Genomic DNA, 16471 nt, shown 5'->3' with positions numbered 1-16471 from the left:
CTCAGCACCGGCCCTGGGCATTCCCGGAGCACGCTGGCGCCGGCGAGGAAGGGCCCGGGCAAAGCTCAGACACAACTGAGAGTTGTTCCCAGGTCGTGACAGCTTTTATGGAGCCGGTCACATGCCTCCTTTCCCATGGCTTCAGGCAGAGCCAGCGTGGGGCTGGGTGCCAGGGCCGGTGGTGGAGCAGGGATGTACAGTTGTTGCCTCACGGTTCAGGCAAGCGAGTACTGCCTGAGCTGGGCTTGGCTGGCTGCTGCCATCACCCAGGGGTGTTGGATAGGGTCACGAGCATCCCCTCTGCTTTGGGATGGTCAGGTGAGAGGCTGCTGGGTTGGTAAAATGCTGCATGCTGAAGCAGTGTGGCACGTTGGTGTTATGGGCACAGCTTACCTGCTTTCAGCCATCTCCCAAATGAATGAATGTGTTGGTCCCCATTGCCTCGTGCCTCAGTTTCCCATCTATAAAGCCCCATCCTACCTCCCTGCCTTGCATATGGTGTGGCTGTTTGGGACACACCGAGCGCTGCTTTCCCTACGGAGCAGACCTGCTAAAGCCCAGAAGCACAGTGAGGTGTACACGTGTGTGTCCGTATGGCGCTGCCAGAGCCACCGCCTGCACCTTTGGGAACCCATTTTGGCCACCCTGTTCCCAGAGGTGAGAGCTGGGGGCGCAGGGAGAGGAGGGAGCCTGCGCCCAGCCGCGGTTTCGGCTGAGCCGTAGAGGAAGTGGCTGAGCTGCGAAGCCCCTTTGCCACACCAGCACACGGTGCCGGCTGCACGTACAGCACCGCGCTTGCTGCCGGGACCATCCCAGCCTTCTCAGAAGTAGCTCTTTGCTGGGGTAAAGCCGGTGGGTTTGCTAAACCCAAAATGCCTTGGGTGGCTCTGAGGCTGGCAGGCAGGGTGCAGGCAGGGTGCAGGCAGGGTGCAGGCGGCGGGCTGCAGGTGCTGGTTGCTGTATCTGGCAGCGTGCGGCTGCAGCCGGGCTGGTTTGAGGCTGGGGCTGTGTTTGCTGGGGGAGCATCACAGCTCGGGGGCTTTTTGGGTTTGCCCTCTACCCACAGCAATACCCAGAAGGTGAATCCAGAGCATGAGGATGGTGAAAGCAAGGTGGGAGGTTTGAGGCTGGACTCACTGAGGGGTTTTTCTTATTATTATTAATAATATTAGCAGGAAATACTCATCCCCTGCAATGTGCCTGCTTGGCTCTAGCCAGGATAGAGATCTCTTGGGACACACAGGGAACGAACCCACCCAAAAGCTGACCCCACACTGTGGCCATGAGGCAGAGCTGGCTCTGAACAGGGAGGTGGATTAATTGCATGGGAGCTTTCAGACAGGAGTTTTTAAAGCATGCCCACTCCTGAGCCATAGTTGGCACCTAGAAGTGGAGCAACATCTTTAATCCCAGAAGCCAGACTAAAACCAAAGGTCCCTCGATCAGTTTACAGTCTCTTGTCCTTTCTACAGGGTCAGGGCTTCACATCATCCTGGCCTCATCTCACAGCTCCTGTGATAACACAGCCAAGGAGAAAGGACCCATTTTTGTCAATGGATGTAAAGGGCAATACTTTATTGTGGATTTGGTCCTCAAATCACTCTGGAGCCTCAGAAGGCTTCGGGGAGGAGCTTTGGATCTCCAGAAGGACTGGCAAACACTGAACTGTGGAGGATGCCGGTGACTTTCGCCTTGATGCCAACAGATGTGATGCCTGGGCTGGTTGTCCCCAACACATGCTGCCAGCACCATGCCCAGGTAATGTAGGGGACACCCAGCAGGTTGTAGCCTCTTAAGACCCCTCACTCTGGGAGCAACTTGCAGCAATTCCATTTAAATCCCTCCCTAGGGGAAAAAAGAAAGGATTTGAAGGGGAAAGAGGAAAAAATGTTGATAAATGTTGAATTTTAGGGGATGATGCCCAAGACCAGAAGCCCTGTCTATGCCAGAAGAGCTCAAGACCACATCCATGGGGGGGTTCAGCAGTGATTTAGGGAAGAAGGGTGGTAGAGAAGAAGAGGAGCCCCATCCAGATCCTCCCCCAGTTAGTGCTGCTGAAGGGTGTTGGCCCGGTGTGTAAATGAGCACAGCTGAATCTAAGCTCCCAGTTGGCACCTCACCATGTGTGTGAGGGGGAGACAATTTAAAAGCACCTTCCCCTGCTCTTTCTCCTCTTCTTCAGCTTGGGGTTTCTTCCCACTGACACCACCAGGAGCCCGGCTGGGTGGTAGGTGAGGCTCCCAGAGCCTGCGTATCGCCCAAGGTGATGCACACGTGAGTCAGGAGGGTTGCAAGGCTGGAGCAGGTGGGGGTGGTGAGTGGGATGCTGCTGGGCTGAGCTACCCACTTGAACCGTCGGTGGGGACCATGTTGAAGCTCATTGCTGGGGGCCCAGAGGGGATGATGTCAGAGCTCTGCAGGAATGGCTTTGCTGCCCCTCACCTCGTGCCCCGGGGTGGGAGCTGTGGTTGCAATGGGTGTCTGGCAAGGCGAGACGAGGTGATGCTGCTCCCCGCTCTGTGCAGCAGTGGGTGTTTTCCAGGCTGGGTTGCTTTTCTCTTTCCTTTTGTGCCAGCATTTTCACAACCTCTGCCCCTTCGCTGCTCTGAAACCACTTTTTTCCCCCTCTCTTTGCTCAAAAGCAGCAAACAAGCACTTTTCACCTCCAGTAAATATAAGCAGCTCTCTTTTTCCCCCCACCATCTAATAATGCTGGAGAAATCAGTAACCCCTCAGCCAATAACATCTTGATACATCCAAAATCCATCAGATTTAAAGCTTGACGACAGCGGGGAGCACAGGGCTTGATGAACACCAGACCCTCAAGTTGTACTTGTGTGCCTTGATGCCCAGTGCCTCCTTCCTTGGGTCCTCTTTGCCTGTGGATTTCGGTCGCCGAGGCTTAGCTTGCCTTTGTGTTGCTCCATCAGGGAGCTGCCTTTGCTCTTTCCTGCAAGTGGGGGAAAAAAAAAACCGAAAAGGCCAAATAGCATCTCGTGTTTCAATTCTACATTTCTTCCCATTTAGGGAAATTTTGTGTCTGCGGGTGATAATGGCAATTTTCTTTGAGGAAAACCCGTTGGCCCCAGGCGATGCTGTCTCACAGCAGCTCCTGTCCCAGGCGTGAGCACCCGTTGGGTGCCAGTGCTGCTGCAGTCCAGCAGAAATGGCGTCTTTAGGTGCTCCTGGAAATTCGCTTCTATTACTGGATTAGCTTGCTTACTTGTAAATATATATGTATAAAAAACTATCTGCAGTCATTTGGGCAAAGCAGGAGGTGAACTGTACCCACTGCCTTCCTCCTCCTCCTCCTCCTCCCCAGCCCTCTCCACCTTCCCCAGTCTCCCCTCTGCAGACAGCGCTGTTTATTCTGCCGCATGTGCTTCATATTTTTGCTTAATACTAATTCACATAAAATCCCTGTGAAGAAGAACCACCCATCCACACATATGGAAGCAGTCTTGGCACGCAGTCCCATACCCAGCTGGGAGTCAGAAAGCCGTGCGCGGCTCAAAATTAGGATACAGACAAGTGGTGAATGTGGGAGAAAAGGCAGTTAAAAGGAGAAAACCACGGCATGTAAATGGGTTATTACTTCAATCACCCAATTAGGAATCTACGGGCTCTCTTCTTCGTTTCTTCTAAGGCAACAATATAATTAATTAAACAGAAATGTCTCCTCCGCTTCCGTCTGTCAGTCAGCCACGAGTCCGAGCGAGCTTCCCATGAACCGCCAACTACAAACCATGAAATTGTTAGTTAAAAAAAAGAGGGGAAAAAAAAAAAAGAAAGAAGAAAAACCATCAACCCCAGCACCCCGAAGCCACAGCGATATCGCTGGCCTGTTGACGCCACGGATCAGGTGACACCGCTCTCCCACCCAGCGGATGCCGAGCTGGCGGCTCTGCCGTGCCGACCACAGAACCACCAGCCAGCCAGAGGCTACCTGTGCCGCCAGCGGGGTTTTCCTCTTCCTCCCCCTTGCTGCCTCCTCTCCTGTCCCTCCTCTTCCTCCTCCTGCCATCCAGCAGCTTTTCTGGGGAAGCCGGGACACAGGGGGGACGGAAGAGATGGCTTCCAACAGCATCTTCGACTCCTTCACCACCTACTCCTCCGCTTTCCTGCGCGGTGAGTACAAGCCAGGCTCTTTCGTTCCTCGGCAGCAGGAAATGCCGTCGGGTTTTGACTTTATTTCATTTATTATTTGCAAAGAAGCAAACCAGCTCTGATGCGGCTTTGCTGGCACCTCGCTCCTTGCTGCTGCCCAGTGGGGTTTTCTATGGGCTCTATGATGCTCTGGGCCGACACCGTGTTTGTCTGGTACGGTGGGGGGATTTGCTCAAGTTTATTTATTCTTTTAATTTCCCTTTTTCCCACATGTTTGTGGAGCTGGGGAGAGTCAGGGTTGAGAGGTGCTGGGATTGATTTCAGTGCGTTTGGTGCAGCTTGAGTTGAGAAATGGGTTCTGGGCAGGTGCATGGCAGGGAGCAAAGAACCAGCAGCGATGGAAATCGCTGCTGAAGAGGAGCCAGTTTGCAAGGGGAGAAGAGCTGTGAAAGGTCAGCGCTTACTATTTCACACTTACATGTAGGTATTGCTTTAAATATGAAAGCCCACAGCAGCTGTACCTGGTGCTTTGCTAGATATGGGCGATGGATTGGTTTGACCGGCTGGCTCCGGCCTCTCCGCACAAGCTGGGACACGGGGCTCTCATCCCTCTGGCTGCCTCGGGATGGACAAACCGCCTGTGACAGCAGGTCACTTCCCCCCCAGAGTCCTCCTCTGCCTGATTTCAGTTCCCAGCAGCATCCCCCATCCCCAGAATTGACCCCCTTTCATTTCACAACCGCTGTCCTCTTGTCGTAACTCCTCTGTTGAGCTGGGCTGTGGGCTGGAGCTGTTGGGACTGCAGGTCCCAGGTGGGTGCCAAGACCTTTTTAGGGAGAAGCTGAGTGTTTGCCGAAGTGTTGGGCAGAGCTCTGTGAACCCTTGCCTTTTCCCTTCCCGATGCGGCTCAGGAGCGAAAGCTTAAGCCAATGGTGGCTGTGAGGACCCACATCCTGAGCGATGGCTTGGCACACCATGCTGAACCCAGGCAGGAGGGCGATTGTCAACCCCACCCAAAGAGCAAAACGCAGCAGCTCAGCCAGGGACGTGTTGCTGCAGACCAGGCTGGGGCCTATTTTTGAGAACACGAAAGGTTACATGTCCTTTTGAGGTGGTGTCAACCAGCGTCACCACACCTCTATGGCTTGGAGTCGTCTTCTGGGCAGAGGGTGTTGGTGAGGCAGCACAAGATGAGGGATGGGGACGCAGAAGAGGGGGTAAATCCAGACCGGCTTCCCTAGCCCTGTGACAGAGAAACTGCGCCGGAGCATGATGCGAATAGGCAAAACAGCCATGTTCATCTCGCTGCCCTCTGCTCGGAGATGGTGGCATTATAAATGTGTCCTTTGTACTCTGTGCAGCTAATTAAAGGCAGTCCCATGGCAGGGAAATAAGAGAAGTTTATAAAAAACATTTGCATGGCTCTTTTTAATCTATACTTCTCCCTCCGCAAGCCAGATGAAGAAATGCTGGGGTTTAACTGGGCTTGCTCATTTAAAAATAAAAAGAGAGCAAGCAACAGAAATATCACGTCTTGTATGCGATTTCCATACAAATAGGAACTCATAAAAGCAATAAACATCTTTGTTTCAGACATGATTTTATATTAAATGGGGGGGGGGGGAAGAATTAAATGATCGCACCAAGGATGGAATATGGCCAAATGGTGGAACATTTGTTTAGTATTTGGACAAGAAATCCTTGTTTCTCTTTAAGGAGCTCAGTGTGTCTTCTCCTGCCTGGTTAGAGTTGGGTGAGTACTGCAAAACATTCACCAACATTCATTTAAATTCCTCATGGCTTTGGGGGATTCAACCGCATTCATCGGTTTTGTTTGCTTTTCTGGGCACATCCATGAAAATGGGTGTTTGTTTGCCCAAATATTTAAGGAATGAAATGAAAAATCCCAAAGGTATTATTGGCTAGTTAGTCTAGAAGCACTTTTTTCTTTTTTTTTGGGGTAGAAAAGGGATTTTTTTTACTTTCCTCAGGCGGGTGAAGGAGCCCACATGGGACTGTGGCACCAACCCCCCCTCACACGCGCTGGATACACATCCAAGCGAAATTTCGGGTGGGGCTGTAATATGTTTGCCTCCAGGTGATGGTTTTGGGGGTATAAACCCTGGTTTTGGTGCCTTGCTGTCTCCACGCTTCTCTTAGAGTTAGCCGGAAGCCACAAGATAAACTGGTCTGAACTGGGGAGACACTCCCCTGCTGCTCCCAAGGGCCGAGGCCTGTGGTGGGTGCCGGCTCGAGCTCCCAACACAGCTCATGGGACCAGCCTGCACTCCTCCAACAGGGATGCCAAATCCTTTTCTCTGTGAGGAAAAAAATAACCACATCCTTCTCTGCTCCATCCCAATGCCCTCCAGTTTAGCTCCCGGGTCTGGCTGTGCCCTCCCGGGACTGCTGGAGCCAACGTCCCGGTGGCAGACAGTTGCCTCTAAGTCATCAAACCACAAATGTCACATCGGTGCGTCAGCTCCTCGCTAGTGATGGCTGTCAGGATAGGGAGCTCTCAGCAGCTGCCACCGCATTTTCAGGGGAAGCCTGCAGAAACAACCACGGGTGCGACGGTGTGCGGGGCTGCCGAGGCAGGGTGGGCTGAGGACAGGGTGCAGCTGGATGTTCTCAGGCTTTGAGGGTCCCCATGGAGCTGCTCTGCCCAGGGAAGGAAGGAGCAGGGCTGTGGGCCTGTGCCTGGGTGGGGTCAGACACCCACCAAGGAAGGGGTCCATTATCTTGGGGAAGCACAAAGCTGTCGTGCCACAGGGAGCTCAGCCCCCTCACCCTGCCTGAGGAGGAACAGGCCAGACCCCGCGGTGCTGGCACCGTTTGGGATCTGGAAGTGGGTGATGCCCTGGTGCAGCAGGCCACCGCCATTTCTATGCACCGGTCGCCAGCTTGACATGAGTCAGAGTTTCACAAGTGCTGTGTTGGGGGCTGTGGCTGTTGCTGGGGATGGTGCACAGCGGTATGCGGAGCCGCGGCCTGTACTGTGGTGCTGTGGCCATACCACGTCATGCTGCTTCTCACTGCAAGCCCGTGGCTCTCCTGGCCTGGCCCGTGGGGCGGAGGCGATGGCCCCGGCTTGCCCTGAGCAGAGGTTTCTTTTTCCACCCTTCCCACAACCGGCCACCGCAGGATTCCCGCTCAGCAGACTTCATTTTAATGGATTTCTGTGTTTCTTCCTGACCACAGAGAACTGTAACCCTGGCAGTGTTTCCAGCCGTTTCCTCCTCCCCGTGCCACGCCATGCTCAGGGCAATGCCTCCGGCGCAGGCTCCGGGTACCTTGTGCCTGTGATGTGTCCCCAAGCTCCACTTGGTCTGCAGGCAGCTGGTTTGTCTCATCCTTTGGCACCCAAGCTGATTTATTATTTTTTTTAACTTAGGGGCAGCTAAGCTCCCCATGGCGATGGGGTGCTGGGGGGGGAGGCATGATGGAGCATGCTTGCCCATACCTGTGTCTGCGGGTGGGAGAAGAAGAGCCTGGGTGCTGGGGGGGGAGGAAGGGCAGGTGGCCCTTCCCCCCTCCCTCCCCCCCCCCCCCCCCCCCCAAGATATTTGCACCCCCTGAGCGTTGCAATACCTGCAGGTGTTTGCACACCCCCTGAGCATTGCCCACCCAGGTCTCTGTACCCCGCTGCCTCTGAGCTTCCCTCTGTCCCAGCTACCTGGGAAGCTCCAGTCCTCACCTGTGGGACCAGGATCCTGGTGCCTGGCACCGCGTGGCCACAAAATCTGTTTTGCCTCCACTCATCCTCCCCTCCCAGGGAAGGCTCATGTGCTCAGAGCTGTTGGCTCCCGACTGTCAGTGGCTTCGCCTTTTCCAAGGGCACCCTGCTGACTGGTGGCATGGCTTTTCTTTTTTCCTTTTTCTTTTTTTTCTTTTCCTTTTTTTAAATATATTTGTGTGTGGGAAGGAGTATAAATCCATTGTCTCTCATCACCTTGTTATGATCTAATAGGGGGAGAGAGAGACAGTGGCATTCCCCTTTGCTGAGCACTTTAATTCATGATGATTTCTGAGACTTGATCTCCTCCGATATGTCGTCAGTGTTTGTGGTCCACTGTTTTGGCCGCGTAGGGTTTGGGAAACAAAGAATGAGCTGCATGTTTGCAGGCTCAGATCCACACATGGCTGACATTAGGAGAGAGAATGTGACTTCCCATCCCAAGCGACGAGCCCGAGCCATGGGCCACGCTGTAAATATACCCCAAACAAGACTGAGTGCTGACAAACTTGCCAGGAGGTCCCCAGTGGTACTGAGGTGCTGGCAATGGGGACTTGGGGCTCTTCCTGGGGGATGTGTGTCCCCTACTCTCCTGTCACCTTGTTCGTGATTTTTCTCCTAGGTATCTGTAGGGTGGGAAGAAACTGTTGTGCAGAGGTGGCATTCAGCAGCTGTGCAAGTGAGGTGGGGTTCAAGGCGCCGACCTCTCCCCAGGGGCAAGCGCAGAGGTTGGGACTGTGTCCCTACTCCTGGCCCTTTGTCCCAGAGATCCCAGCAGCCTTTAACTTCAGTCCCTGGTCAAAACACATCAACCTTGCCCTGAGAGGTGTTCTGGCATGCCGGGGTCAGGGTGCCAGCAGCAGCTCCCCCCTGGGCAGTCCTCAGCAGAGAAGGGTGCATGGGAAAGGAGGGAAAAGGGAGCACACCCACACACCCACCTCTCATGCTGGGCACCAGCATCCCACCATGGCCCCTTCCAAGGGGGAAGGATGTGGCCCTGGTGCTGTGTGGACCATGGCGATGCCACGATGTACTCCTAGCTGAAAGCAACACCCAAGCTGAACACAACAGCTGTCTGCAGGGTGCCAGGCACAGCCTTCAACCACAGCATTGGTATCTTCCTCCTCCTCCTCCTTCTCCTCAGCTCTTGCCTTTCCAAAAATGCTTTAATTCTTTTTTATTCTACTTTTTTTTTTCAAGAAAATGGGACAGCCGACGCGTCTGCAATCTGGGGGTATTTTCCATAACATAAACATATTAAAAAGAAAAAGAAAAGGGAAAATAAAAAGAAACAATGATTTTCCATTCCCACTGGAAGCAACGAGCGCATTTGGAACATGAGGAACGTATTATTTGGCTATTGTAAAATAAAATATAAAAACAACCAAAATAGGAGGAGAAGGGAGAGACTTTAAAAAAATTATATATATATATAAAAAACAAATCCTCAGTTGGGAAGGGAGACACTAAAAAACAGGCGTTCTGCCAACAGTGCCTGTCGTGCTGGAGACCTCTGCCTCTGGGATGGCTGGATCCTGGATGGAGGGATAAGAGGCTCTTGGGTTGGTGTTTCCAGCTAGGGAGGAGATGCAACTGTCCCCACGATGGTTGGGAAGGGACCTCCTGCCACCCTGATGTGGAGTGTCCCATGAGGGACTCATGTCCCATGAGGGTTTTGTATCCCAGGAGGGATTTGTGTTCCAGGAAGGATTTGTGTCCCAAGGTGCCATGATTCGGGGCAGCAGGAACTGAGGGATGTGCTCATGGTACCTCAACCCACCACCAACACCAGCCATGCATCCCCCCCACCCCACTTACTGGCATCCAGGGCACCAACCGCCCGCACTGTGGTTTCACTGGTGCCTTTGGCACCGGGACAGGGTTTCACCTTGTAACCATCAACTATGGGTGCAAGGAAGCCACATGCCAGCAGGGAGCCTGGCTGGGAGGAAGGCACCTTCCCCTGGTCTTTTCTCCCAGTAATGATGGGATTTAGGGCTCTGGGGCTGCTTTTTGGGGTTTTTTTTCCAGCCACTCTGTGTGTGTGTTTATGGCAGCTATATTGGGATGTGATTTCACAACACAGCGTGGCTTTTGTTAAAATAGCTTCAAAAAAAATCAAAACAAAATGGCAGGAATGAAGTTAGCAGCACAACCCCCGACCAAAGTCGGGCTGCTCACACCCTCCTGGGCCCCCGCCAGTGCTGCCTGGCACAGGGACAGACAGACAGACAGACAAAGGGTGTCACCAACTCTCCGTGCGCTGATGGTGAGCGAGCCGTGCCCATGATTGCAGGATAGCGTGAGCTGGTCATTAAAAAGCTTCTCGTTGTGTTAACGAGCTGCAGTCAGGGCTTTGCAAGAGGTTTTCTGCATGGCTCTGGGTGCTGTGCCCAGGATGAGCCCACAGCTCAGGTCTGTGTGTCCCTTAGGATGGGTGCTGTGCCAGAGGCTCGTGGGTTGACACTGACTTTGCAGTGAAGGGGAGGTTCCTTGGAGGAAAACCTCAGTGAGCCATGGGAGCAGCTGCTCCCTGACTTCTGGAGTGAACTCACGTTTCCCAACCAGCAACACAACCCTCACACGCCTCCCATCCGGCTTGACCGTGACAGGAACATTCCCAGCTGTGCCTCAACTTCCCTCCCAGTGAGAAGCCAAAAGCCGGTGGAAGAAGCTTCACTCAATGACACTCAAACAGCCACCGAACCACCGTTCCTGTTCCAAACGCTTCCCAAATACTTTACAGAACATCACTCCCTGGATCCCCTCTGTGGTGATGGAGGCAAGAAGATGCTGGGATTGGGGATAGCCATCGATGGGGTGCCTGGAAGAGCCAGGGTGGGGACTGTTCCTCCCCAGCCTGGCAGACATTGGATGCCAGACACAGGCTGCGACTTTCCCCTTTAAACTGGAACCGTGCACACAGAGATAATTTAAGGAAGGAGCACGGTGATTTCAGTGCCATGACGTTGGGAATTTGGGAAAGGCTGTGAGTTTTCCCTCATTAGGGCTGGAGAACATAACGAACAAATCAGATGTGCTGCTCCAAAATCAAGCCCTTGTTCTGCAGCTCCTTTGCACCACGCTGCATTTTACTGGCCACTTTTGTGCCCAATTACCTTGAACCCTGTAATTAAACACCTTTTTTTATTAGCCCTGGAGTCGGTTTGGAAAAAATCTTGCTGAATGAGGGAGCCTACCATATATTTTTTTCCATAAAACTCAGCAGAACTGCCAGGCTGGGAGGAGCAGCCCCAGCACCACGTCCTTGTCCCTGAACAGGGTGGTGGGACGCTTGTCGGCACCTCAGCCTCCTTCCTGTGGGGGTCAGACCTTTAAACCCTCCCTACCTGGGAGGATCCCAAAGGTAAAGCCTTTACAACCCGAATTTACTCCACATCAGTGCCTTGTGCTGGCTTTTGCACCCTCAGCTGGGCGCAGAGCTGAGCCTTGCTTGTTTTTTTTGCCCCAAAGTCTGTCTCTGCTCCATCTCAGTTCTGCTTCCCCACCGCAGCCCTGCGATCACACAGAGGGGCTTGGCCTGCTCTTGCAAGCCCAAGGGGCTGCCAAAACCTACCTGCTTTCTCTTGTCATTCTGGGGACCTTTGGTCCATTGTCAGAAGAGTCAGGACCACAGAGGTGTTTTGTGGTGGGGCGGGTGCTGATGGGACATCCAGCACCAGGGTGTTGCTGGGAGCAGGACTGAGTCAGCTCAGTCCTGAGCTGAGCTCATCCTGCCATTCATCCCATCACCTTCCTCCCTCAGACAGGGATGGAAGTCAGGGATCACAGGGATGAGGACAGGAGTATAATGATGAGGTGAGATGAGATGATATAGCTCATGGTCAGCCCCAGCTGTGGTTAACTCTTTGGAGCCCAAGCTGCTCTAGCTGGCACCACCAACACATGTTTTTCTCCCGTGGTTTGCAGGGGCTCGTTCCTCCTGCAATGCCAGAGTTCAGCTTCCTTTACTCTGAGACCCCACAAAAAGGTCGTATCTGTGACAGGGGGAGCAACTGGGACCCATGAAGTCAAAGCTTTGGGCTGGTGGTGGGACAGGCCGGCTGCCCGTGCCTGCCTCCCGGCTGTACCAGGAGCTGGACTTCTTCACAGCAGGGGTTAAACAGGACCAGCAGTGCTGCCTGGAAAATCAGCACATGCTTGGTGTAGGAGGTGTGCTAGTAAGCCTGTAAGGTGGCATCTTTTGGTTGTTACAAACCTCTTTCTAGTTCAACAGCCAGCAGACACCGCTCAACCCAACGTGCTGCAGAAATAGTTGCTCGGTCGGTTGGTCTGACCATCCCACCCCGTGTCAGAAGGGATGAACTGACCAGACCTGGGGCACTGGGATGTGCTCCTGAGGTGAGCATTCACAGTGTGTCTCCCCAGCCCTTCACCTCTCATCCCCAACCACCACTGGTACCACCACTGCTCTCAAGCTGGTGGCTGGGGATGAAGAGACCCTGACCCTGCCAAAACCCAACACATCTGAATCCCGCTGACATCAGGGGCGCAGGGACCATTCGCAGGATGGGAACATCTATCTCATCTCTTGAAATGCTGAGGATGAGAACATGAGCCTGACAGGGCTGGCAGGGCTTTCCTTGGGCTCGTGTTCCGACCAGGATGGGGCTCCCCACTGCCAGAGGTGGGATGCACACATGGTGCCAAGCCGGCAGTTTTGGAGGGTCAGGTAGGCACAGACCAGCTCAGACCCCAGGACACAGCTGAGGTTGGGTTTCACAGATAAGATCCCCTCTCTCCCCACAGAGCTGGCTGCTCATGTGAGACCGAAAGCCGCTACTGTTTTGTCTGGGCAAGTTCTTCATTTCTCTCATCTCCAGCCCCAACCTGCTGCTGAACTGCTCCAACTTCCCGGGCTGCTGTCTGGGCTGGGGCGAGGAGCCCGCTCGTGGTATCAGCCAGCTGACCCAGGCAGACAGGCACCTCCTGCTCACAGATGAACTTCTAGAAGAAACTTCTGCAAAACAAAACCACCCCAAAAATTGAAAAAATGATCTCACACTGATGAGCGTGGGGCTGGGGGGGTTTGGTGGAGGCGAGCAGGCGCAGTTCCCTTTGCAGGCTGCTGGAGATGGATGAGGAGCAAGTGGTGACTTAATGGCAGTTCCTAAATATCATCGTGTTTGCGTTTGTCTGAGTTCAGAGCCAGAAACCAGAAAAGTACCGTCTGTGTCGGTCTGGGCCTGTGACTGATTCCTCCAAGTTGGGGAGTTTGTTCTGTGCCTAACGGGGTGCGTAAGTGCTGGTGGTTTCCTCAATTGAACCCCACCAAACTTACTGGTCGGGGTGTCAGGCAGACCCACACCAGTGAGGCTTTATGGAAGGGTGAATAGGGAACCTAAATCCTTCGGCTGAGGGGTGCTACCAGCCCGCTGCCCCGTTGCGGGGAGGCAGGTGAGAGGTTCCAGGGATCGCTCTGCCAAAGGGATGCCAGCTCAGCAGCCAGAGCCCAGCTCAGCTTCACTTCACCTCCCAGGGGCTCAAGCACATCCCTGGCAACCGCTTCAATGTGTGGATGTGAAACCCTTCCCGAGGGTCCCCATGTGCTCCCTGCTCTCCTGAAAACCTCAGTGTAGCACAGGAGCCCTGAGCATCCGTGTGATGCCCAGTGTCACCCCAACATTTTGGGCCAGGCTGCAGGGAACAGCGGCAAAAAAGGCTGTTCAGGACACCCCGTTCAGCCTCTGTACAGGAACAGGGGGTCGATTTCCCCTGCAACCAGGGATAGGGGTGAGTGATGGGGCAGTTTGGCCAGCGCATGGCTATGTTCCAAGGCAAGAAAGGGCTTTCTGCTGCCTGTTGGTGTTGCAAGAGTGCTGTGCTTGGCACGTGCGGGAGGATTTCCCTGTGCCCTGGCCCTCAGCACTGGTCCCAGGAGCCTTTCCGTGACAAGTGACTCCTCTGTGCGCCTCTCCTAGCCCTTAGAAATCACATCGTGTTTTTCTGCATCCACCCTCTTGTACTTTTCTCGTCATCATGTGCTTTTCAGTTCCTCTTTCCACCATCCAGACATTTCCCCTTTTTCTTTCCTTTGGAATTTTTTTTATTTCTCCCCCCCCACACCCATCGTGTTTTGGGTTTTGAAGGGCTCAACACTACCCCAGGCTCCGGCAGCACGGCCGTGGGACAGGCACTGCCCGCTCAGTCCCTTCCTGTGTGGTTCCAGCTGTGCTGGGCTCTGGGAAGGTCTGTCCAGGGGTCCCAGGAGTCCCACAAAACACTACTGCAACCTCAACCGTCCGCTTTCCAGGATGGGGAACAGGCACGTTGGAGAGGTCTCCATGCAAGAAGAGTCCTCACTCCCCAGAGTCTGGCACGAGGCATCACAGCCCTCTAAAATGACTCCGAAACCCCCAAAGAGAGAGAAACTCCCATGAACTTGAATAGCTCTGAACAAAGCCCAGTGTTTCCAGTTGTGTTATCCACCTTTGGGCATTTTTGGAGGAGATGGGATGTCCTTAGGTGCTCCGTAACCTTTGCATGAATAGTTCCTTTTCTCTGCATAAGCACATTCTTACAGGAGCGTTGGGCTTTCATTCTCCACTCACTTCAACCATCCTACTTCTCTGTTCACTTGTTTAAATCAAGCATAAAGCTCTAACTGTTCTTTGAATATTTATGACTAGTTTTTATCTCATGCCATGCATACAAAACATACTTGATTTCTTTCCTAAAAGTTTTTTCAAGTGCAAAGTTTTAAAAACATGTGGCTTTTATTGCAGGCAGGAATGAATAACAGCATTCCACCAGTAACCACATTAAATGGAACAGTAATATTCATATGCGTAAGGGCAAAAGCTGCCTTGTTTCCTATTTGCAGTTGAACTCTGAAATTAATTAAGAACTAAAAGGATCTGACAGTCATTAGGATCTTTTAAAAAGGAGTGGAAGTGGCAGATGGGACCCACGCTCCAAAAAAGCTCGGCCGCGCTATCAATAGCACAGAGGATGTAAAGCCCTGAACATGCTCCTCATTGTGGGGCTGGTGTGGGGAGAGGGGAGTCGTGGTCCCGAACAATGAAGAATGGCACTTGCGTGACTTCAGCCCCGCAGGATTCACGTCAGTCACACTCGTGCTCCTAAGTCACTTCGCAGCTTTTGAAAGCCCATCTCACCCTGCGCACGCTCCGGGGTCTCTGTGACGTGCAGGGCGCCCGGTGAGGGCTGGTGCTGGGGTGGCATCGGGACCTGCATCCCCTCACACTCAGTTTAGAGAGGTGATAGATCCCTGATGGCAGCAGCACCTCTCCAGCCTGTCCCCATCCCGCTCAGGTGCCCAGGGGCTGAGGACGCGTGTGTGGGTGCACGTGCATATGCATGTGGAGCATCTCTGATTGAATTGATGATTGGCCATCCAACACACTGGTATAAAGTGGGGAGAACTGGGAGGGGCAGGCAAGCCCCAAAGCTGTAAGAAGAGTCAACAACCACTTCTCCAGCTGTGGCCTCTTCTTGTCGTTCAAATGAGGGTGAACAAACTAAACGTGGTCCCAGGGGTCCAGCTGGGAATCTCAGTCAGATACCCCCCGGTTGGCAGCGTTTCATGCCAGGATCTGAAACTCGTGCTAAAGTCCTGCCCAAGCACCCAGCACCATGACAGCAGCAAGGTGGATTGGAGCATCCTTAGCTCCCATGGGGTTAATGGATGTCCCAGCTCTGAGGTCACCCTGGGAGCTGAGACATCCGCGCTGAGAAGGGTTTCCCCACTGCGGGTATCACCCGACCCGGGCACAGCGGCCGCTGAGCAGAACTCAGTGCAGCCCCGCAGGAGACGTCAACAGGCCGGTCTCACCGCTGGTCCCTCACCCGAGCACAGGCTTCCCCCTGATTTATGTCTGGGGCAGCCACTGCCTTTCCCCCCCCCATACCAGTTTCCCCTTATTTCTTCCCCTGAGCCCAGCAGCTTCCTCCCGCAGGAACCTCTGCCTGCGAGCGCCCGTAATCGCCCCATGGGAGCCCGTTTTAGCAGCGGCACTCGGGGGTTAAAAACTGTCACCATCCCGCACCCTGTTGGACCCAGCATCTGTTGTTTGATTTATGAATGAATAGCACGCTCCCTCCCTGCATGCTGCTCTCAGATCCCCTTCCCTTAGCTACAAAACAGATCCAGACACCCGCATGGCCCTACTGAGCGCCGTGCTCCTGAGAGGGCTGAGGCAGGGTTTGCGATGAATTTTTAATAGAAAGCTTCCTATGAGCCTCTGCGCTCACTTCCTCGCCGTCAAAACGGGTGGCTCTGCTGCTAAATCCCAGCTCCCATGAATTAAAAGCTGCAGAGCAGCCTGTAAGGGAAGTAATCCCAGCAAGTAATGATTTAAAGAGCTGCTGACCTCCTCGCGACGCGAGCAGTAGCTTTATGAAGTATTTGAAGAGAAGCCCGTGCAAATCCTGGGTCTTATGCTTGATTAACCCCCTCCAGAGCACAGGGAGGGTGGTGGAGGCACAATCCCCATGTGTTGATGTCTCCTGGTTTGTGGAAGACCAGAGCAGCATGAGATTATTTCCCCCACCACCACCCCACCTTGTTTGAGACCCTGGATCTGGCTGCGCTGGAGAAGGAAGATAATTTAAAGGAGGTTTAATTGCCCCGCAGGCATGGTCCCA

At 53.6% G+C, this 16471-nt stretch overlaps 1 protein-coding gene across 1 annotated transcript in view; it reads left to right on the top strand.

Annotated features, from left to right (window-relative positions):
* Nucleotides 1-4070: 4070 nt before the first annotated feature.
* RUNX3 (RUNX family transcription factor 3) overlaps nt 4071-16471 on the top strand; it is a gene marked incomplete at both ends in the record, with an annotated part of 50919 nt that continues 38518 nt past the window's right edge. Inside the window, one exon of the mRNA XM_084274357.1 lies at nt 4071-4128. Coding sequence (XP_084130483.1) covers nt 4071-4128 — 58 coding nt within the window. The remainder of the gene's footprint in view (nt 4129-16471) is intronic.

Source organism: Gallinula chloropus (genome assembly GCF_964237585.1).
Source record: "Gallinula chloropus genome assembly, chromosome: 22".
NCBI lineage: Eukaryota > Metazoa > Chordata > Aves > Gruiformes > Rallidae > Gallinula > Gallinula chloropus.
The sequence above is the reverse complement of the archived record's forward strand: the minus strand, read 5'-3'. Positions and strand labels throughout refer to the sequence as shown.